A 21,170-nucleotide genomic window follows, 5' to 3' on the forward strand; every position below is an offset into this window, starting at 1 on the left:
ATGAATCTTTCTGTGCATGTAGAAAAAACCGAGGTAGCTAGAATATTTCACATACTGAGGTCAGGGGTTTTAAATTCCCCCTGCGTGGTATCATCCCGTCAAATAAGCTTTGCACACATCACCACCTGAAATATTTTAAAAAGTATTAAAGGCCCATTTACCCCAGCATAAAGCAGCAAAATGTCATTATAAAATGGTTAGTGGATCTGCGTGAATATTTTGCTTGTTGACCGACAGCAGGCTTTACTGTATTGAGAGCCGAAGATTATATATATATAAACATAGAGCTACTGTAGAATTTAATCTCTTCTCAGGCTGTTTGAACCCCCAAATTCCCAAAAACAACTCTAGAATCTGAGTTTGGCATCTTCTAGAAATAAAACATTTGCCACAGCTGTATGTTTTGCAATGATCCATAACTTAAACAGAGAGACTGCTGAAGAGTTAGGACCAGTGACATTAACAGGTGAACCTCATGCAGCTGTACCTGGCACTCTTGATGTCTCCTGGGGCCGACGACTCGATCTCTGGACAGATCTGCCTCAGCATGTCGCAGTACTTCTGAGTCTTAAACTGCGTAGGGCACACTATAGCTTTACACCCAACCTGTGAAAAGAGGAGCAGAGGATTCAGTCTCCGCGTGTCACAACTGTAATAAGAGGGAATTAAAAGTCACCCACCTTCCGCAACGCAAACTCCACCTCCTGCAGTTGGTATGCTGGGTTCACAGACACCTGTTGGGTGGAACAACCAAAATGTGCATAAAGAACAAACTGCTTTTTCCCTGAGAATGTCTGTTTTCACCAATATGATTTAATTTAAAGGTGCCCACAGCCTTGTTTGTCCTTCACTTTGTGCTGGTATTTTGATTGATTGATTGTCATTAAGTACATGTTAGTTCAGAGCCCCTGAAGTCCCATAAGATTATGTTGTTTTTTGTGTGCATAGGATAATAACTTGTTCCCACAAGATAATTATCTTATCTAATAAACCATGGGTTACTAAAGAACCCAAAAAGGCCTTGAATAAAAAGTAAAGGATTCATTGCCCCCCTCAAAAAGCTCTCCCTCAACCCAACTCAAGTTGAAAACTATCGGCCAGTTTCACTTCTACCATATTTATCCAAATCTATTGAACGGGCAGTCTTCCAACAGGTCTCAGAATCCTCTCACCGAATGACCTCCTAGATCCATATCAGTCTGGTTTTAACTCTATACTGAAACGGCTCTTCTGTCTGTAACAGAAGCCCTAAGGTCAGCTAAAGCTCCAGCCCAACCTTCGGTTCTTTTCCTGCTTGACCTATCAGCTGCCTTTGACACAGTCAATCACATGATCCTCCTATCCGCACTCTCAGCAATGAGCATCACGGGTAAAGCACTCCTGTGGTTCGAATCCTTCCTTTCGGGGAGTTCCTACAATTTTTTGTGGCAAGGACAATTATCCTCCTCCCACTGCCTCTCCACAGGGGGCCCCCAAGGCTCAGTGCTAGGGCCACTTCTCTTCTCAGTTTACACCACCTCACTGGGGCCGATCATTCGCTCTGCACGGCTTCTCTTATCACTGCTACGCAGACGATACTCGACCTATCCTTCCCGCCAGACAACCCCACCGTCTCGGTTTGGATCACAGACTGTCTCTCGGACATACCTGCATGGATGAAGGCTCGCCACCTTCAACTAAACCTCTTTAAGACTGAACTCTTGGTCATTCTAGCCAAGCGATCTATCCACCATAACATCAAACTACAAATTGACTCCTCAACCATCACTCCAACCAGGGTGGTGAGAAACTTGGGTGTCATGATTGATGACCAGCTGTCCTTTTCAGACCATGTTGCTGCTGTCTCTCGGTCGTGCCGCTTTACTCTATACAGTATAAGGAAAATCCGGCCCTACCTCACTCATTACGCCACGCAGCTTCTGGTACAGGCCATGGTTATCTCTCGCCTCGACTATTGCAATGCTCTTTTAGCTTGTGCGGTGTAACCCCTACAAATGGTTCAGAACGCAGAAGCGCCTGGTTTTTGATCAGCCCAAAAGGACTCATGTCCCTTCATTACTCAGTGACCTCCACTGGCTCCCCGTGGCCTCCCGAATTAAATTCAAGTCACTAATGCTGCATACAGAGTGACTACTGGGTCTGCACCATCTACCTGAACTCCATAATACAAGCTTATGTTACCCCATTGATGCGACATGTGCTATTAGCGCTTACTAGTATTTATTAGTGCTCTTACTAGTATGTGTTTTCAGCTGTAGATCTCTTACTGTATTGATGCTTGTATGTTGTTCCTCAAATGTAAGTCGCTTTGGATAAAAGCGTCTGCCAAATGAGTAAATGTGATGTAAATGTAAATTTTTATACAGGGGATAGACAGGAAAAATAGCTGTAAAGCAGCGAGCATTTTGTCTCCTTCAGATCGTCTTCTTCATAGTGAATTTTCTGTTGCCATCAGGAGGTCGTTATGCTTTACCTGCTTTAAACTAACCACCCCTCTTAATTATTCTATCCCTTCTGCAATTAGACTTTTAAATGCATAAAATGTATTTTTTGATTATTTATTTATTCTTCTCCATGGTGTATATGTGGCTTGTGTGCAGCTGCTCTTAACTAATTGCCTCCTGTGGGATTATTAAAGTTGTGAGCTTGAGAGTACAGGCAGCGTTTCTCTAACAGTGTTTTTGTCAGTGCTGTGTATACTGCACACTGTGCTGTAGCTACGACTCACCAATATAACGCCAGCTTTGGCTGTTGCAAACTGGAACAGGATCCATTCATAAGTGTTGGGTCCCCACATGCCCAGCCTGTCTCCTTTCTGCAGTCCAAGCGCCAGCAGCCCGGCTGCAGCTTGATCCACCTGTAGACATTACGGAGAAGTGAACAGGTTTTTCTTCTAGATTCTAAAATTCCCATCTTTGAGAACACAAACACAGTGAGGTGCTGCCAGTGTGAGCTTACGACTATCCTGCCTTCATCAGGATGGTGTTGGAGGCTGTTTCTGGCCTCCGTATACAAAATTAATTGAATTCCTGATGTGACCAATAAATCACCATGAATACAATTTCACAATATTGTTATTAACTCTTTCATCTTAACCAACCAACGGGTAAGAAAGTTGAATATCCATTTTTCAATATAAGCAAACAAATTCTGGTTTATTTAAACCTCATTGTTCAGAATACTCTTTGAAAACACTGTGTATCCAAATCACTTCTATCACTTAACATTTACAAACAACCCTAACTAATTTCAACACATCCATCCATGAAATGAATTTCAAACTTTTCTCAAAAAAGATTCCATTATTTGAGATAATTTGAGATTTTGATATAATGCAGAATCTTTCCTCATTTAGTTACTTGATTAAATGATCAGAGTACTTTTTTCACCACTGCTTGTCAGACATGGAATAAGAAACATTACAGGCTTCATCTATCTGTTAAAGTGACGGCTTTTGTGTCATTCAGACAAGGCAGGACGGTTACAGCGAGACACACCCCAACTTAATATTATCTCTTTCACAAGATTTCATAGTTTATTATATTAATTGTGTGCTGATTTCTTTTCTCCTCTGTGACAGTTCACTGAATATCTTTGGGTTGAGGACAAGACATGACATGTGAGGACGTCTTCTCAGGCTTTGGAAACAGTGATCAAACTGTTTCCCCATTTTAATGACCAAACTACTGATTGTTTAATTGAGAAAATAATTGACAGCTTAAGCGACAATGAAAATAATCTCGTTAAAAGTGATGCGGAAATGTGGCCCCACTTTTACAGTTTCAGTTTGAGTCACTCACCTCTTACTGTCCAGCTGCCAAAACTCTGATGATAGGTCAGAGGTCACTCTTATTTGTTACTGTGGGTCACACCAATGAGTGCTGGGTGGAGTTTTTGTCCTGGGTTGTGCCTATCAGACCATATGAAGGTTGATGTAACCTCTGATCGGCAGAGCTTTTATGTGCAGATCTCGATAGAGAGACACAACCTCGCTTCCAGTTTTACCCACTGGCCAATCGCAGGAATGCAGCGACGAATTGCAGCCCTAAAACCATTTTCCGCACAGGTCACCATCATAAAAGGGAAGTCTATAAAACTGTTGTCAGAAAACCTCGACCTGCAAACAAGGTCAGTTATGACTGTTTTATTATGGACGTTTTATATTTGAAAAAGCTTTTCTCGAGCCAAGAAACGTGATTTTAAAATCTCTCAAGTCATCACAATGTACGTATATGGGTCGAACGGGAACTCGTGGGCGGGGCCATCAGGAGAAACACTACTGCACATATTAACTAAACCTTGAAACTAGAAACTTTTTTGGAGTATGCGCCAGGCGAACAATTCTTATTAGAGTGAATAGGCGCCATCTTTGGGTCCGGTATCCAGTTTTAATGACAGGACAAAAGTTATTCCCCACTGTTTGTCATCATGCCTCTGTGTGGAGCCTGAATGTCTTTCCACAGGTGCACTTTACACTGTAGTAGTATAGTGACAGTTTTAGCAAACAAAATTTTATAAAAGTTACATGCAGTAGCTTTAAGTGTCAGTTTGGTTTCTATCTATAAATGTAATATCAAGTCGAGTTGCATTTTTTATTATATAATTGTACAGTAGCCTATACATTATGTACATGTTGTACAGAACCATAAACTAGAGGAACAACACCCAAACCTTACATCAGATTACGTTTTACTGCCTACTACTCTCTCCTTGATTTGTTTAATTTGACTAGAACATCATAATGCTTGTGTGTGATGCTTTGACTTTGACTTTGTTCGCAGTTTTGGAGCTAATGTCTTCTGTTGATTAATCATTTAAAAGGCTTACTTCAAGTTTTCATAGTAAAAAGCTTTTAGCAATTGTCTTGCCACTAGTCTTTTTAGAGTCCAGATGCTAAAATTTTACAGGTTTGGAGTTTGCCCTGCAAAACAGGGAGAGAATGTGGAGACAGAGAGAAGCCTGTAACTTCCTATTGTTTTATATGGGTAGTAAAGCAAGGAAGGACTTTGATATTGTACATCTTCATAAAAGTACAGCGAAATCAAAGAAAACGTCTTTGGAGAAATGAAACTGGTAACTATACAACAAACCTAGTTCTTAGGGCTGTGAAATGAAAAGTATTTATTTTCAATTACAATTCTGGCTTCGATTGATTCTGAAAACAAGATAATTGAGATAAAATAATTCAGTTCTGCAACGATGCTCTCATTTTGTCTTGTGTTATAAACCCAGCACACCCTTTTCCTTTACAGTGGTGGTTTAGTTCAGCTCGAGCCAAGATGACCAGGGGGTGTAACTGCTATAACTTCTTGATCAACATTATCTTACGTCTCTGTGTGTGTGTGTGTGTGTGTGTGTGTGTGTGTGACATTTGGGTTTAAGATCAAAAGATGAGACAAGAGTTCAGAATTTCAGCTCTCATTTCCTGGTATTCACATCTAGATGTGCTAAACAACTCAGGACTTTTCACCGTTTGTATTTGACCACAGCATTCTTAGGTGAGCAAAATTAAAGGAACAAATAATCTTAAAGTAAATAACATTTAATATTTGGTGGCATAACCCTCTCTTGCAGTAACTGCCTCAAGGCTGCGACCCATCGACATCAACAAACTGTTGCATTCTTCATTTGTGATGTTATTCCAGGCTTTTATCGCAGTTTCTTTCAGTTCTTGTTTGTTCCGGGGTGTTTCTCCCTTCAGCCTCCTCTTAAGGAGGTAAAATGCAGCTCTGTTGGGTTAAGGTCAGGTGATTGACTTGGCCAGTCTAAAACCTTCTACTTTTTCCCCTGATAAAGTCCTTTGTTTTGTTGGCTGTGTGCTTTGGCTCATTGTCCTGCTGCATGATAAACTTCCTTCTGATTAGTTTCAATGCATTTCTCCATAATCTGGCAGACAAAATGTTTCTGAACACTTCTGAATTCATTCTGCTGCTACCATCATCAGTTACATCATCAATAAATATTAATGAGCCTGTTTCAGAAGCAGCCATGCAGGCCCGAGCCATGACATTACCTCCTCCATGCTTCACAGATGAGCTTGTGTGCTTCGGCTCATAAGCAGTTCCTTTCTTTCTCCACACTTTGGCCTTTACATCACTTTGGTACAGATTAATCTTGGTCTCATCAGTCCATCAGATTGTGGTCTCATCTCTGGACTTCTTTGCAAATTTCACTTCCTTCCGATTCTTGCTGCTGATGAGTGGTTTGCATCTTGTGGTGTGGCCTCTATATTTCTGCTCTCTGAGTCTTCTTCCAACAGTGGTTTGTGATACCTTCACCCTGCACTGTCAAAGTCATTTCTGATGTCACTTCCTGATGTTTTGGGGGTTTCTTCACAGCTCTCATGATATTTCTGTCATCTATTACTGTTGTTTTCCTTGGCCGACCGCTCAGCTTGACAATGGCTAGCTTTTCCCCCATAGACAGCTCTCTGGTCTTCATGTTGGTTTATCCTCTTTAAACAGGAAATGTAGTCTTTATAGGTTTGAACCAAAGATGAAAACTTAGACTAGTCATGCAGAGCTATTTAACCTAAAAGGCAACACCTGGGCAACAAGAAACATCTGTCAGTCACATGTTCCAATACTTTTGCTCACTTGAAAAATGGGTGGGTTCAAATGGTGATTTGAGTTGTTTAGCACATCTAGATGTGAATACCAGGAAATAAAAGCTGAAACTCTGAACTCTTGTCTCATACTCATCTTTTGAACCCAAATGTCTTCAGTGAACAACAAAAACAAAAGGAAATTGCCTTACTGTTCCAATAATTTAGGAGGGGACTGTATGTGCATAAATAATACATTTTTAAAGAGGTCATATTATGCTATTTTGCTCTTTCCCGCTCTTTCATTGAGTTATAAATCCTTTTTTTGTGCATGTAATAGGTTTGCAAAATGAAAAAGCCCAAAGGGAGTTCACATCCCCCGTAGACAAAAGTGCTCTGAACTGCCTGAAAACAGCTCCTTTGCAGTCCAGCCTTTTCCCTTTGATCCCTGTGACCACAAAATGCATCAAAATGCACGTCATAATGCTCTACAAGCAGCTACTCCGACACGCCCTCAAAAACACTGGTGTAAAAACAGTGAGCTGCAGCAGACAGCTCTCCTCTCCCTTCCAAACACTAGCTACCCTCCAGGCAGTCAGTGGACATAAAGTTGTTCCTGTGATGTAGAGACAGAGCTCAGTTAAAACTTTATGGATGAAAGATACTTTTGTTACAGATTAATAACTCACCACTCTGAAACTCTTGCTCCAGTCCATGTTGCCAAGCTGGTCGGCAACATGTACAGCTGAACCCAAGCCGTGTTTACCGGCTTCTCACTGACCCGCCCTTCTCTGCTTCTGATTGGCTAGTAGTCCTTAACTAGGATGCTTGTATGTTATTCGTCAAATGTAAGTCGCTTTGGATAAAAGTGTCTGCCAAATGAAATGTTAATGTAAATGTAAGTGTGTAGGAACTGCGCATGCTCAACTCCCAACAAAGATCATTTAGAGACAAGATGTATCACTCCATATCTAAAATGAAGCCTTCAACACAGGGTGAAAAGAGGAGCTGCAGCAATGTGCAGTATGACAAAAAATATGGTGTTTTTTGAAAATGAAATCATGTAAACCTGTTCTGGTACAACCTCTAAATAAGACTTTGAACCTGAAAATGAGCATGATACCACCTCTTTGAAATATATAATATCTATATCTCAAATGCATGGTGTTCCCAAAAGTCAGTGAGAATGGCTGAAGGGCTACAGAATAAGAACAAAATTCAGGTTGAAGATAAATGCAATTTTCCTCCAAGGACTTACAGGTTTAGATTCAAGAGGCAAGTTTAACATTTTGGGCCATTCATAAAAATTGTCCAACACACACTAACGTTGATTTCTTGTACAGACGGAACTCTGATCTCAGTTGAAATGTTGAGACCTTGTGCATGTTAACATGTACTTTTATATTAAAATACTATGTTGAGGTCTTTGTTGATCTGCATCATTTGGGGTTGGGGAAGCCTCATTGACTGGACACATGCAGAATACTTTGATAAAAAGACTCACATCCTGATTAAACTGTGCAAAGGTCTTGCGGACTCCATCTTCTACAAAGACCACGGCCTCTCGGTCAGGCCAGCGCTCCACAGTGTTCTGCAGGGTCTCTGCTATTGTAGAGTGGAGCAAAGATGTGGAAGACGTGCCGTGGGCATAGCTGGTAGTGAGAGTTGGGATAACAGGCGGAGAGTCCACATGTATGCTGCTGCAGGGAAACAGAAGGTGTTTTCAGACATTGGCAAAAAAACTGTGGTCACAAATCATATTAAATACAGTTCTGAAATATGTGTGCATAAAAAGGAGGTCTGAATGGAAAATAACTACAGTTTAGTAGTATTATAATACAATCACATGAAAACTAGTTCTAATAGGAATATACTGTACTGTTGCTTTGAAGTGTGGAGTACATCAAGGAAACAAAAAAATAAACAAGTTCTGATACACAAACCTGTTTTCATTGTTTTTTTGAGAAATAATGAATAGGCTACTTTAACCTCTTTGGGCCTCAAACAGTTATTTAATTAAACCAGGAGGAAATCTGCTCTGTGGAAAAACAACTCATAAACATCTTAATTAACATCAACTTTATGACCCCAACCAGACACTGTTTTCCTGTAAGGGGTCACAAACCAAAAAGTTTGGGAACCTAAATTTCTAAAGTAACTCCAAATACATGTATTTCCCTCTGTAGTGGAGTAGAAGGAGTTAAGTAAAATACAAGTGCAGTAACATTAAACAAGATCGTTTTTGTTCCTACAATAATAGAGATCAATAATTTTGTTTGTCAAAGTTGTGGCATTACATAAAACTGACCCTGTATTAGAGCTCAGAGTGGAATCAATCATTGCTGCAAACAAGGGTGTAGAATTTAGTAGGGTTGACGGGGACATATCTCCACCCATATCCAGGACTACTGCATTGTCCCAAGGAAAAATTCTGATCCAGATATTAAAACATAACCACAGTTGTCCCTCAGTGACTAGTCAATGCATTTGGTTCACAAATAATGAACAGCTCTCTTCTCCACTACCAGTACAATGAGTTCTGAAGTTTTGAAAAATAAGTCCTCTCTTCTCATTTGCCTCACAGTGGTTTGGTCCGTTGCCTTTTATAGTCGATCAAGTATTTAAAAAAAAACAAAAAGCTAAAGCAGGAACACAGTAGGATGATAAGACTGGCCGGTAGATAAGCAGCAGGATTTGTTATGAACACTGACAATGAAATATCCGCCCTTGGATGGAGGTATCAGCATTACGCACAAAAATCTGAACATCTGCACAATACAATGTAAAATAGTAAACAACTGTGTAAGCGAGACTATTTGTCTTTCGCGATAGCAGCTGCTTTTCCTCCCATTTTTTTTAATTTTATTGTTCAAATGCGTAAAACCAAACACTGTGCACACAGATATAGCAGAGGGAGCCTATTTATAGAAAGTCTAGCCGTCGTTATGCAGTGCTAAATATGAGAACTTGAAATTCATTGGTCATATGATCAGTCTTGCGGTGATTTTGTTATCAAAACAAGAAAGTTAGGAATCTTTTAAAAGGAACATATTGTTTGTGATAAATGAGAGGTTCCTTTATGGTTTAAAAATGAATAAATCTCCGTTTATGCAGGCGTATGAGCTTTAATTTTAAGTGGTCTCGACTGAACATTGCTCTACTCTTGGTGTATTCTTAATCAGTAAAATGCAAGTGTAACTCACCGACTTGCTGCAAGTAATCCGGGTTGACCAGTCCATGGTCGCTGCAAAACGTTTAAAGCTCTGGGGAAAACACAGGTGTTCCGAAGAGACTGGGAGCATAACGCAATCGTGGGGATCATTGTGCCGCTGCAGCTCACCGCGCCCCTCTCCGCACTGCAGGAAAGAACCACACTGATAGGGAACAGGAAATTTCCCCTTTTAATGGTTTGCAGCTCCTTGCTCGGACCTTGACCCATCACCTACTAGGCTATAAAAACCAGGGTTTTCTGAAACCACCAGCACAGTTCTGTCCTGCTGGTGGCGCCGTGCAGGCACACACCCTGAAGCTGGAGCTAATATCTGACATTTTTAAATATCCCTATCGGACATTAAAATACTCTGCCTGGAAGAAGTAGGTATGCACAGCACATAACATGCGTGCAACCCTGTTACTGAAACCCATTTAGCCTGTCAGAGGAAGAAAAAAAACAGTGAGTCACATGATAAAGTGAAAGTGACATCAACAAGTCATTTGCCAGCACCATGGGTAACCCAAAGTAAGTCCTCTCTTCTTGTTTTCAGCCACATGAACAACATCTGAACAAATCAACTTTCTTAAATATTGATTAGTGTTTTTATAACGTTTAACTTTAATGCCAGGTTGTCTGCCTACTTTAATATGACTCTTCTATGTTTGTACATTGAATATTTGATCAGATCTAGTTTGCGGTCCTGTTCATCCTTTACTGGCAAGCTAAATAAAATCTTATTTAAACAACACTCCGGTGGTTCTGAGTATTTATTTGTCACATTTATGTAATGAATCCATTCAACCCTGTTACTTTAATTTCAACCCTGTTACCAAATAATTTTTATTAAAATAATCTTAAATGATTTTTCTCAGCTCACAAGGGTTTAACCTGTTGTCCTTTGAATTGTTTGAACAATTAAATGCTTAATGTATTTCAGCAAATATTTGAAAATAAATACTGAAATTAGTCAAACAAACAAACATTGTAACTATTTAAAAGTTGGGCAAGATAGATTTAAAAAGTTGCTTAAATTAATATAAGTAAAGTCTTATCTAAAATTAAATGAGTATGCAATGTGAATGTGAATTTCTTTACTTAATGGTAAAGGATTTATTAAACAAATATTTTAAAATGTACTTTTAGAGGTTCCTGAGTATTGGTAACAGGGTTGCGCCACAGCACACAGCAAATAAAACATCTAATAAATAGTGCACCTTTGATGCCTGAGCTGGACGAATCTGTTACCTGTTCTTCTTATATACATAACAGAAAATGACAAACTCAAGTGTTGATCCTACATTGCTCTGGAATGGCCCATATAGGCCTACGTTCAAGTTAAATTTGATCTTCTTGGGGTGGTTTAACGCACGTTACCGGTAGAGGAAGGCCTACATAGATGAGGGAGAGAGAGACTTCATTGATCATTAGGCCACGTGGTGGCGATCTTGCGACAAAGTTCAGGTTTCAATATCCTGAAATATTTCAACAAAGACCAGCCCATTGTTCCAGTCCAGGAGACACCGCCTTTCTGCCCTTTATTCCAAGTGTTATTATTTTACACACTCATCGCTGCCGGGAACACCGTAGCGAGCAGATTATAGCTCTATAAGCCAAAAACAAACAAGCAGCAGTCAATACAGAGTTTAAAAGCCTACAGTAGTAGAGCTGAGTTCATGTTCACAGGTCGCGAGCTCTCAACCTGCATTACAGGTCAATATTGTCCTGCACCATGGTGCCTGGTGGAAGTGCGCAGCAAAGTTTATTTGGAGAACATATATTATTTTAGCCTGTTAATTTTGTTAATGTAAATAATACTAAACATGAAATACATTATTTGTGATTAAAAATAATGGTTGTTGGTAAATGAATTTGCTGAGCCCCCACTGGCTCCATCATATCTCTAACCCTGCATGTATGTAAGTATTATCAACATTTACTTAAGGTATCAAAAGCAAAAGTACTCATAGTGCAGTTAAATAGTCCCTCTCTGTGTTTAACTATTAAAGACATGTCTGATGTTTCTTGATCAATATTACAGCTGCATTAATGCGCATGTTGCATTTTACTGCTGTAGATGTTTAAGGTTAAGCTCATTTTAAATACTTTATATCCTGTTGGGTAGTTTAATCAATGTGTCATATTCTATAAGATCATGTATTTTTAGTGTTGATGTCCTGTGAGAACCTCTAAAAGTACAACTTTTACAGAGCTGAAAAAACAACCTGTTTTCAGCTTTGTGATGATACATTTTCCAGCTGTCTAAGGGGAGTTTAAATAGTTTATTTAGCTTCTCAACCCATAAAGGAAAATGTCATCCTTCAGTTTATCGTAAAAAAAAAAAACTAATTCAAAATCCCTAAATTTGGAGATTTTCCCTGGACAGGTAGTTGCCAGATAAACATAGGGAATTAACAACTTTTGCCTCTGAGATGTAGTAGAGTACAGGTATAAAGCTGCATACAATAGAAATACATAAAGTTAATACTTATTTACAGTCTGCCACTAGTTAGAAATTCTTAAAATGGCATTTAACCATCTCTCATTAAAAAACCCATAATCTACAAATATGCAGATATGTTTTATTACAAAAGTTTAACTGCTGGATGCAAGATGTTTCTCAGTGTTTGTGCACTGAAGTAAGGACAGTGAGAGAAAAGTTTCTCATTCAATTAAATGGAGACTCGATCTTATTGCACCTCAAATTTAAACATCAAGTGCACAGATACAAAAAACATTATGGTAAAAAAGAAAATGAAGAACAGTACAAATGCAGTATAGTATAATGAAAAGGAACAAAAAACATTGAAATGTTGCCAGTTTTGTTATTGTTGTGGCAGAAATGGGCTTCAGTACTTATCAGCTTGTTGGTGTGCCCCTTTCCCACACACACATTTTCTAGTTTAGTAATAGGGCTGCAACTAATGATTATTTTCTTGATTAAAGGATTAGTTGTTAGGTCCAGAAAATGTCAAAAAATGGTGAAAAATGTTGATCAGTGTTTCCCAGAGCTCAAGATGACATCCTCAAATGTCTTTTTTTGAAGAGAAGATATTCAGTTTACTGTCATAGAGGAGCAAAGAAACCTGAAAATATTCAAATTTAAGAAGCTGAAATCAGAATAAATTTTTTTTTCTCTTAAAAAATTGCTCAAACCAATTAATCAATTTTCAAAATAGTTGCAGATTATTTAAGAGCTGACCACTAATCAATTAATTGTTGCAGCTCTAGTTTGTAATCAATAGAGCCTCCACATTTTGTTTCTTTTCGTGCTTTAAACTATAATAACTATATTTAAACTATAACTTGATTCGTACCGGATGTTTGAACCAGATACCAATATCGAAATTGTGTTTAACAATCTGGTAATGCTTTTTAACAGTACACTGTAACAGGAAGATAACATAAACCAGATGGATTTGGTAAAGAAAAGTTTTTTTATTTGTAGTATAGGACTGACACGGCATAAACACTTTTTAAATAGTTTTTGTCACAGTCAGTTCATCCCACATTTTTACAGCTGAAAAATATTTTTTCAGTGTCAGTGCTCTCTGGTGGACAAAATATGTCATGGTCTTTTGCATTTCTGTATTGCAGCCGCTTGTTACATGTCTGCCAACATGAGATCTTGATACCAACATGTTTGTTATAAGCTGATACTCAAATGTAAATTAATTTATTCCATTCCAAGGAGCAGGTGCTGGCCAACTTTGCATACAACCCAAAGAACATCTGAGGGAGCTGCAAGTGACCGACCTTTTCTTGGACATGCTCACTGAGGAGAATGAGAACTTTGTGGAGTTTGGGATGGGTGAGTATCACACCAACAGCCACTGTTTTTACATCAAATGCTGTCTCCTAATCTAAAAACATAATTGTTCTCAGGGGGGCTGTGTAACCTGAGTATGGACCCTGAATGCAGAGACAACATCCTACAGAGCAGCGGGATCAGTTTAGTCACAAACTGTCTGTCAAGCTGGAGGGAAGAGACCGTCCTGTCAGCCATCACTATACTAATGAACCTCACAACGCCCTCATCGCGCTCTGCGATCACTGACCGAGCCATAGTGCAGTGCAACCTGGCTGCTGTCTTCCTGCAGGACTACTGCACCGAGGAGCAGGTGGCCCGAGGACTAAGCTGAGGTATCCATGTGGGATAAGTTTTCTCTATATGAGAGAAACATATTTAGAAATATTTAACACTATATGACCAACAATATATGATATTGTTGAACACCTCACTCCACAACCATGGCCGTTAATCTGCTGCAATAAGAGCCTCCTTCAGTCTTTCTACCAGATGTTGAACCTGGCTGCAGGGATCGGGTTCAGGTTGAGCTCTGTGCAGGCCAGTTAAGTTCTTCCACATTAAACCATTTCTTTATGTAGCTGGATCTGAGCAAGGTTGAAAGTGATCTTTTTATTCTCTAAAATATCACTGCAGAATTACGATTTCCCTTTAAAGGTTTGGCCATATAGTGTATTTTTAAATCTTAAGAACTTTTAATCTAATGTTGCAGTTAGACTTTGAGTAAAACATGCTAACAAGATCCCTCTTATGTTACATTTAAAAGACAAAAACAAAAGCAAAAAGTGCATCAGTTCAACGGGGTAGAATTGATTATGATAACAGTCTGGTCACAGCCTGTCAGCAGAACTGGGAAAGCTTCGTATTCTTTGTCCTTCAGTGATGCCTGCAGCCTGATGCACGATGATCTTAGTCTTTCGGTGCATCTTTAGCCCCTTAAATATGGATTTCACCTGTAGATATTATCTGCTTGTATGTATTTCCCATCAAAGTGCATGTCAGAGCCTTTATACAGTCTATGGTCAGATCTTATGCTGAAATTTGTGTTGTGCTCTTTCCTGCCACATGAGGGAGACTGGATAGTTTTTGTTGAAGTGAAGGGGTATGAGATTAAGACAATTGATTACTAATGTCTTAAAAACAGCAGGTGAACAATTAAATTTACGGTTTGCCAAGAAAATGTAAGACAAGTGTACAGAGAGAAGTGACCAATCCTTAAAACAGGACATCACTACCTATTTACCCAAAGAAGTGTACATTCCTTTGCCTTTTGAAGTGATTTCCTAAAGCCTGGTGAAGATGCTGGAGCATGTCAAAGCCAACTGGTTGACTCTTGCACTCTATAAAACTCCCATGTCCTGAAACATTAATCCAAACCCCAAATATGTAAAATAAAAAATCCTAAATAAACCTTGAGTTTCCTCCGTAAGAGCCAGGGGCCCCGTTTGTTTTCTTCTGGGCTCTTAAGAGCTATTTCTGGGCCTTCAGGTCTAGACAGAAGACGACATCTGATCCTGCAGCCCAGCGTCAGTTGGACACATGCACATGTAGCTGACTCCAGAGGAAATTCTTTACAGCTTTCAGTGTCTGTGATACTCGCTCATTTTAAACTCTACAAAGTTCTCATTTTCAGTCGGTGTGTGTGGAAGTGTGTGTTTCTGAATGGCATTCCAAGGGCTTAAGAGGCGTGCACCTGCCGCCGAGATCAATAAAAATACTTTCATTCTTCCCGTAATAAGAGAAACACCCATGCCTGGTTTTAATAATGTGGTAAAATATTTATTTCAAGTTGATGTAAAAAAGGAATGAGTGAACCTGAGTGGTTCAACATCTATAACAAGACTGACCATCAGTTTACTGTACAGTGGCTCAATGAGACAGCCGCTTAGTTACGGATCATTCTGCATCTTTTGGGTTCAAGTTTCTATTACCTATATTATTAAGCAGTAGGTTGAGGCTGGTGTTGTTCTTTATTTCATAGACAAATCCCATAAAAAGACCAAAACCAACAATACTTTTCCAATTTCCCTACCCTATGTGTGACTCTCTACTCCAAACCCACTGGTGCCTAAGAAGATCCATCCATCCATCCATCCATCGTCAACCGCTTATCCTGCGTACAGGGTTGCGGGAGGGCTGGATCCAATCCCAGCTGACATCGGGTGCAAGGTACACCCTGGACAGGTCGCCGGGCCACACATAGACAAACAACCACTCACACCTAAGGACAATTTAGGGTCTCCCACCATCCAAAGGTGGATGGTGGGAGGAAGCTGGAGCACCTGGAAAAAACCCACGTAGACACGGGGAGAACATGCAAACTCCACACAGAAAGGCCGGGGCAATCAGGGTTTGAACCCACCAACCTTCTTTATGTGAGGCGACAGTGCTAACCACTGCACCACCGTGCCGCCCACCTAGTGAAGATGTAAATCTTAAAAATAGCTTCCAAAGTCTTTTTAAAAAAAGGCTCAGTAACTTCCTCCAACATCTGGACACTGTAGTTTTTTACAAACATCACTCAAACATTAGTAATTAGTGGAGCTGCAACTATTGATTATTTTCTCCATTAAAGGATTAGTTGTTTGGTCTATAAAATGTTGATGTCTTGTTTTGTGCACAACCCAAACATATTTTTGCTAACTGTCATAGAGGAGTAAAAAAAATATATTTACATTTAAGAAGCTGCAATTAAAAGAAAAAAATCACTCAAACCGATTAATCGATAATCAAAACAGATGGCAAGTAATTTTATAGTTGACAACTAACTGATTAATCGTTGCAGCTCTAGTAATTGGAGGTAGTGGTTTATGGTAATGAAGCAGCTCGTCACCCAGTTCAACAGTGGTTTGTGTTTTTGTACGCACATATAATACTTGTTAGCAGGATTAGTTGTTTGATTTTAGTCTTTCTGTGGGAGATTTACAGTATGACTCTACTCTACTGCTTATGCCTTTAACTGTCGGTTACAGGAGGATAAACATTTGGTCGTAAACATTTGGTCGCTTCATGCCCAGCCATCACACGTCTCACTGTAAGGCTGTGTGTTATTATTTCTCAAGATGTTTTAAGATGTTCTAAAATATCTAGGTAATGTAATCTCCATTGGTGTTTGTGGTACATGATAAACAGTCATTGAATTCTCTCCGTACACGAGCAGGCCTTCTCATTTTCCCTTCTTCAGTCCCAGCTGCTTCTCAGCAACATCGCGTAGTTTGTGTTTCTGGATCTGAGAAGAGAAAGAAAATCAGAAAGTTGTTTCTCGGGTTTGTAACTTGTACTGAATACAACGGCAACTAGACATAACAATTTAGCAATCAAGACTTTTGAGAATGAACAGCAAATCGTGTCATCAGGCATGTGAGCGATGTGGCGATGAACACTGAGATTGGTAGCTATCTCTTTAACCCCTTGTATTAGGTAATTGCGGGATGAATGAGCAGCACTACTTCATGGCAATATTTTTTTTAGATTTACAGAATTTGTGCATGTGATAAAATACTTTGACTAGATTAGTCAAAATCTACCGATCATTATCGAATATTGACAAGCTGATCTGACTCTGTCCAAAGATAACAAAATCTGCCTACCAGTACCTCTAAAGCTCACCAATAACACATATATTGTTTAAATTGTACAAAAATACACATGATCCCTTGTAAAACAAGAAGTTGTTATTTTTATAATTAATTTTTTGGACAGATTAAGCAATGTGTTTACCCCCAATTCCAGTCTTGCATGCTAAGATAAGTTAATCAGCTGGTAGCTAATATCTTCATTTACAGACATGAAAGTATTGTCAATCTTTTTATCTAAATCTCAGCAAGAAAGCAAAACACACATTTTTTCAAATTGCCAAACTGTTCCTTTACAGGAACTGTACAGGAGCACACATGCATCACATGCATCACATCTGTGACGGCCCCTCTGCAGGCTTCATACTGCTGTTGGTGTACTTTCTGTCTCCAGGGCTGCAGACCTGATTGGCAGGGTAATCAGCATCATGGGACGCACCTGGGCCCAGTGTGCCCCATGCATATAAGCCAGAGCAGCACTCAGTCTTAGGTTGGACCTCCTCATCTCACGGCTTTGTTTGTTTGTTTGTTTGTTTGTTTGTTTGTTTGTTTGTTTGTTAGATAGATAGATAGATAGATATCTTGTCTTTGTTTTTACAGCACAACATCCATGCAGCACATTTTCACTCATCCACTACTGACACTACAGATTCTTCCCACTCATTGGTTTTGCTTATTTTCTTATTAATAAATCACTTTGTTATTTAGTTTATCCGTTTTTGTCCAGTTCGTGAGCCGGGCTGTGACACATCGCACTCCAAAACATAACAGAACTGTTTGGTCAGATGCTTTCCAGAGGTGGGATCCACATCTGGAGATCCCAGCAGCCAACGATGCTGCGTTCAAGCTGCAGTATTATGTTGTCATACAGGTCTACTATAGGATGACCTAGTCTACCTAAGCGTTTAAATGTGACATGTGTTGATGTTTTATACCTGGGACTCCCTGCAAAACACTGTTAATACTGATTAAAATAAAGTAAAATGAACTGAAGGAGTGTTGAGGGGCTGGTTTTATCTGATACGCTTCAGGACGGGGTCCACCGCCCTTCTGGGTTCATCTAAGAGTACTTGGTGTGCGTGCAGACGAGCTAATAGCTCCCTTTCCCTCCTGTCTGGGGGCATTCAGGGCAGGCCTGTTCAAACACAACTCCATGTCTCCAGTCATTTTAAATAGCATCCCTCAAGAGAAACACAAGAACCAGAGGGGAGTGGGTGCTCTTGTGTTGTAATTTATCACAGGCTGCAGATCTTATTAAACACGGTAAAATAAACCTTATTTGTCTGTCATTTATAGGAACATGAGCTCTGCTGAAAACACCAGGATTTGGGAAATTACCTTTCCGGTAACAGTGAGCGGGTAGCTGGTGACAAAAAGTACGTAGCGAGGAATCTTGAAGTGAGCGATCTGAAAGGAGCAGATGAAGAGGGAGACACTGAGCAGAGTCGTTCAAACTGTTTGACAGGAAGATGAAGTTCAAAATAATTCCATGCTCATTATTTTAATGTCAAAAAGAGAATTGTGCCTCACCTGCCCCTTGCAGTAAGCCTTGATTTCTTCTGCAGTGCAGTCCTGCCCGTCTACCAGTTTGATACAGGCGCAGACCTCTTCACCCATACGGACATCCTCGACTCCCACCACCTGACAAACAAAAAGACCTGTTGCTCTGCAGCAAAAAAGTAGCCTCACTGGATTTAATATATTGTTTCTGATGCAACACATACAGTGAAGGAAACAAAGATCCCGCCTAGACACAATTTAAATTAATTAAATTAATTTTTTTTGTTAAAATCTCCTCTATCTTCCTCATTGAAAAATCAACATGCAAATATTGCTAATTTCAAAAGGTGTAACTGCTGGACACAAGATTTCTCCTACTTGACAGAAAGTGTTTGTACCACAGAGTAAGTAAATATTTCAGTTCATGAATGGTTGTGATGTAAAAAAAAACCTTTACATTCACATGTTAAACAGAGGACAGCAGTACACTCAGATGTCAATAATTTCATAACAAACTACACTGTTAAAATGACCTGACTCATGATACAATGCTACAGTGCAAGAAAAAAAAAAGAGTCAAAGACACAAAATCGACGGCTCTGCACGCCAACGTCCAATGCAAGTATTGAATAGACAGATTAACTTTCTGTCACTTGTGTCCATGTGACATTTATCATTAACATTTTCCATTTAAAAAGACAATAATGGTGGGTGGCGGCTCTGAGACTTAAGTCAACTATGAACTCGCTTCATTGCTATGTAATAGAGGCACAAAATGCCACCAAAATAATTTTATAAAAATAAATAAATAATACAAATGTTGTAAAAACATTTAAAAAAGAACAAAAGTTGTGATTCAAAGCAGGTGTGGTATTGATCAAGATCAGCCCCAACTGTTAACATTTACTGTAACACGTGAATTGGAGTGTGAAGATCCTTCTTTTCTCCACAACCATATAAAATAGTTTAACCATAACAATATAAAATGGTTGTGACATGGTCTCTAAGCCCTTGCTATTTGAGCTCACCTGTGCCTCCATGACTTTGGGGTGTGTGTGCAGGAACTGTTCAATCTCAGCCGGGTAAACGTTCTCTCCACCTCTGATGATCATGTCTTTAATCCTGCCCTCGATTCGGCAGTAGCCGTACGCATCAATGCTGCCAATGTCTCTGCGGGAAACAGGAAAAATTACTAATAACTTTGTTTCCTGTTTTCCTGTTATCTAAAATTCCCTCACACAAGCATGGTGTCTGATTTAAACAAAACGTAACACAGAATTCTTTGTTTTTGGGTTGCGTTTCTTTCAAATTAAGTTCAAAGTTCAGAATCACACTATGTGATGCTTCGATAGTAGAGGGAGCTTCAGTAGCAGGCCACTCACCCAGTTTTGTACCAGCCTTCTTTAGTGATGCACTCTTGTGTTTTGGCCGGATCCCCCCAGTACTCCAACATCACACAGTAGCCTCTGATCATGATCTCCCCCATCATCCCCAGAGGGAGCACTTCCCCTGTTGTAGGGTTCACTATTTTAGCCTGTGGAGCAGTCGATTCATATTTTATAATTAGGTTGATTATGGTATGAAAATCATTGTTTTGTAAAACACATAATTCTGTTCAGGGCTGAAAAATAATTAAATGTAATCAGTCAACAATCTTTCTGTGTTTTAGTTGATTCCAAGCAAATGCACCATAGTTAAAACTGTTTTTAGTACTTTGATAATCGCTCAGAGGCCACTTTATTAGGTACATCTTTCTAATATTTATATATATAATTTTTCAACACATCTGCAGTTTTTTTCTGTGGTGCGTGAAAATCTGAAGAGAGCAGCAGTTTCTGAGATACTCAAACCAACAACATCAACAACAGCTGAACCTCTGGATGCAATGAGTTTCTGCTAAATTTTTCTTCTTTTACTTTTTTGATCCCCAAGGGGAAATTCGTTGTTCTCTTTAATCCATAGTAATTAGGAGCAATGGGTAGCCACTGTGCAGCTCCCAGGGAGCAATTAGGGGTTCAGGGCAATGGTCCACAAGCACCACCATGGTGGACTTGAACCCGTGTCCCTCCGGTTTCCAATCCAAGTTCCCACAAACTGATGTAATGCTGCCACATGATGGGCTGGTTAGGTATTTGCATTAACCCCAGAATCAGAATAACGGTCAAAATAAACAAAGTAAGGGAGAAGAAAACAAGTGCTGTAAAAGTCAAGAGTCATAAATGTGAAATAGGAAAGTATGGTTAAAAAATGTAAAATATATACCGTAAAATGAGGAGCATTTAAAATGAAAAGGATGGTTTACTCAAGCAGCCATATTTCCCACTCCAGCCATTGAGGTTTGTCTAAAATATACTGTACTAATGATGGTGATGTTAAACCTTATCTTTGCACGATGTCTTACTGAAAAGCATGTTGAAGTACCTCTAAGTGGTCCATGATGAAGCCAACGGTCTCCGACTTCCTCTCCAGGTTGTCTGTCGGAGACGCACAGAACGTCACGGGGCTGTTCTCTGTGGTGCCGTATCCAATCTG

The 21,170-nt window shown here is 39.6% G+C and overlaps 1 protein-coding gene and 1 pseudogene across 4 annotated transcripts in view; one reads left to right on the forward strand and one right to left on the reverse strand.

Annotated features, from left to right (window-relative positions):
* Positions 1-21,170, reverse strand: part of acsf2 (acyl-CoA synthetase family member 2) — a 60,086-nt gene that overhangs the window by 10,325 nt on the left and 28,591 nt on the right. For 2 of the 4 annotated variants that reach the window (XM_038735121.1, XM_038735119.1), the window contains exons 11-16: positions 21,060-21,167; positions 20,021-20,172; positions 19,667-19,808; positions 18,669-18,779; positions 18,477-18,545; positions 16,020-16,792 (exon numbers count right to left, since the gene is read on the reverse strand). In XM_038735121.1, the coding sequence (XP_038591049.1) occupies positions 16,730-16,792; positions 18,477-18,545; positions 18,669-18,779; positions 19,667-19,808; positions 20,021-20,172; positions 21,060-21,167 (645 nt within the window). In that variant the 3' untranslated portion in view covers positions 16,020-16,729. Of the gene's footprint in view, positions 1-487; positions 607-680; positions 735-2,728; positions 2,858-8,048; positions 8,245-9,747; positions 10,101-16,019; positions 16,793-18,476; positions 18,546-18,668; positions 18,780-19,666; positions 19,809-20,020; positions 20,173-21,059; positions 21,168-21,170 lie in introns of those variants that run through there. The other 2 variants (XM_038735118.1, XM_038735120.1) reach the window with 2 other exon arrangements.
* On the forward strand, positions 13,076-13,897 carry LOC119915933 (annotated as a pseudogene).

This window comes from Micropterus salmoides, unplaced genomic scaffold (genome assembly GCF_014851395.1).
Source record: "Micropterus salmoides isolate LMB-PRFRI ecotype aquatic unplaced genomic scaffold, ASM1485139v1 Ms_hic_scaffold_21, whole genome shotgun sequence".
NCBI classification, from domain to species: domain Eukaryota; kingdom Metazoa; phylum Chordata; class Actinopteri; order Centrarchiformes; family Centrarchidae; genus Micropterus; species Micropterus salmoides.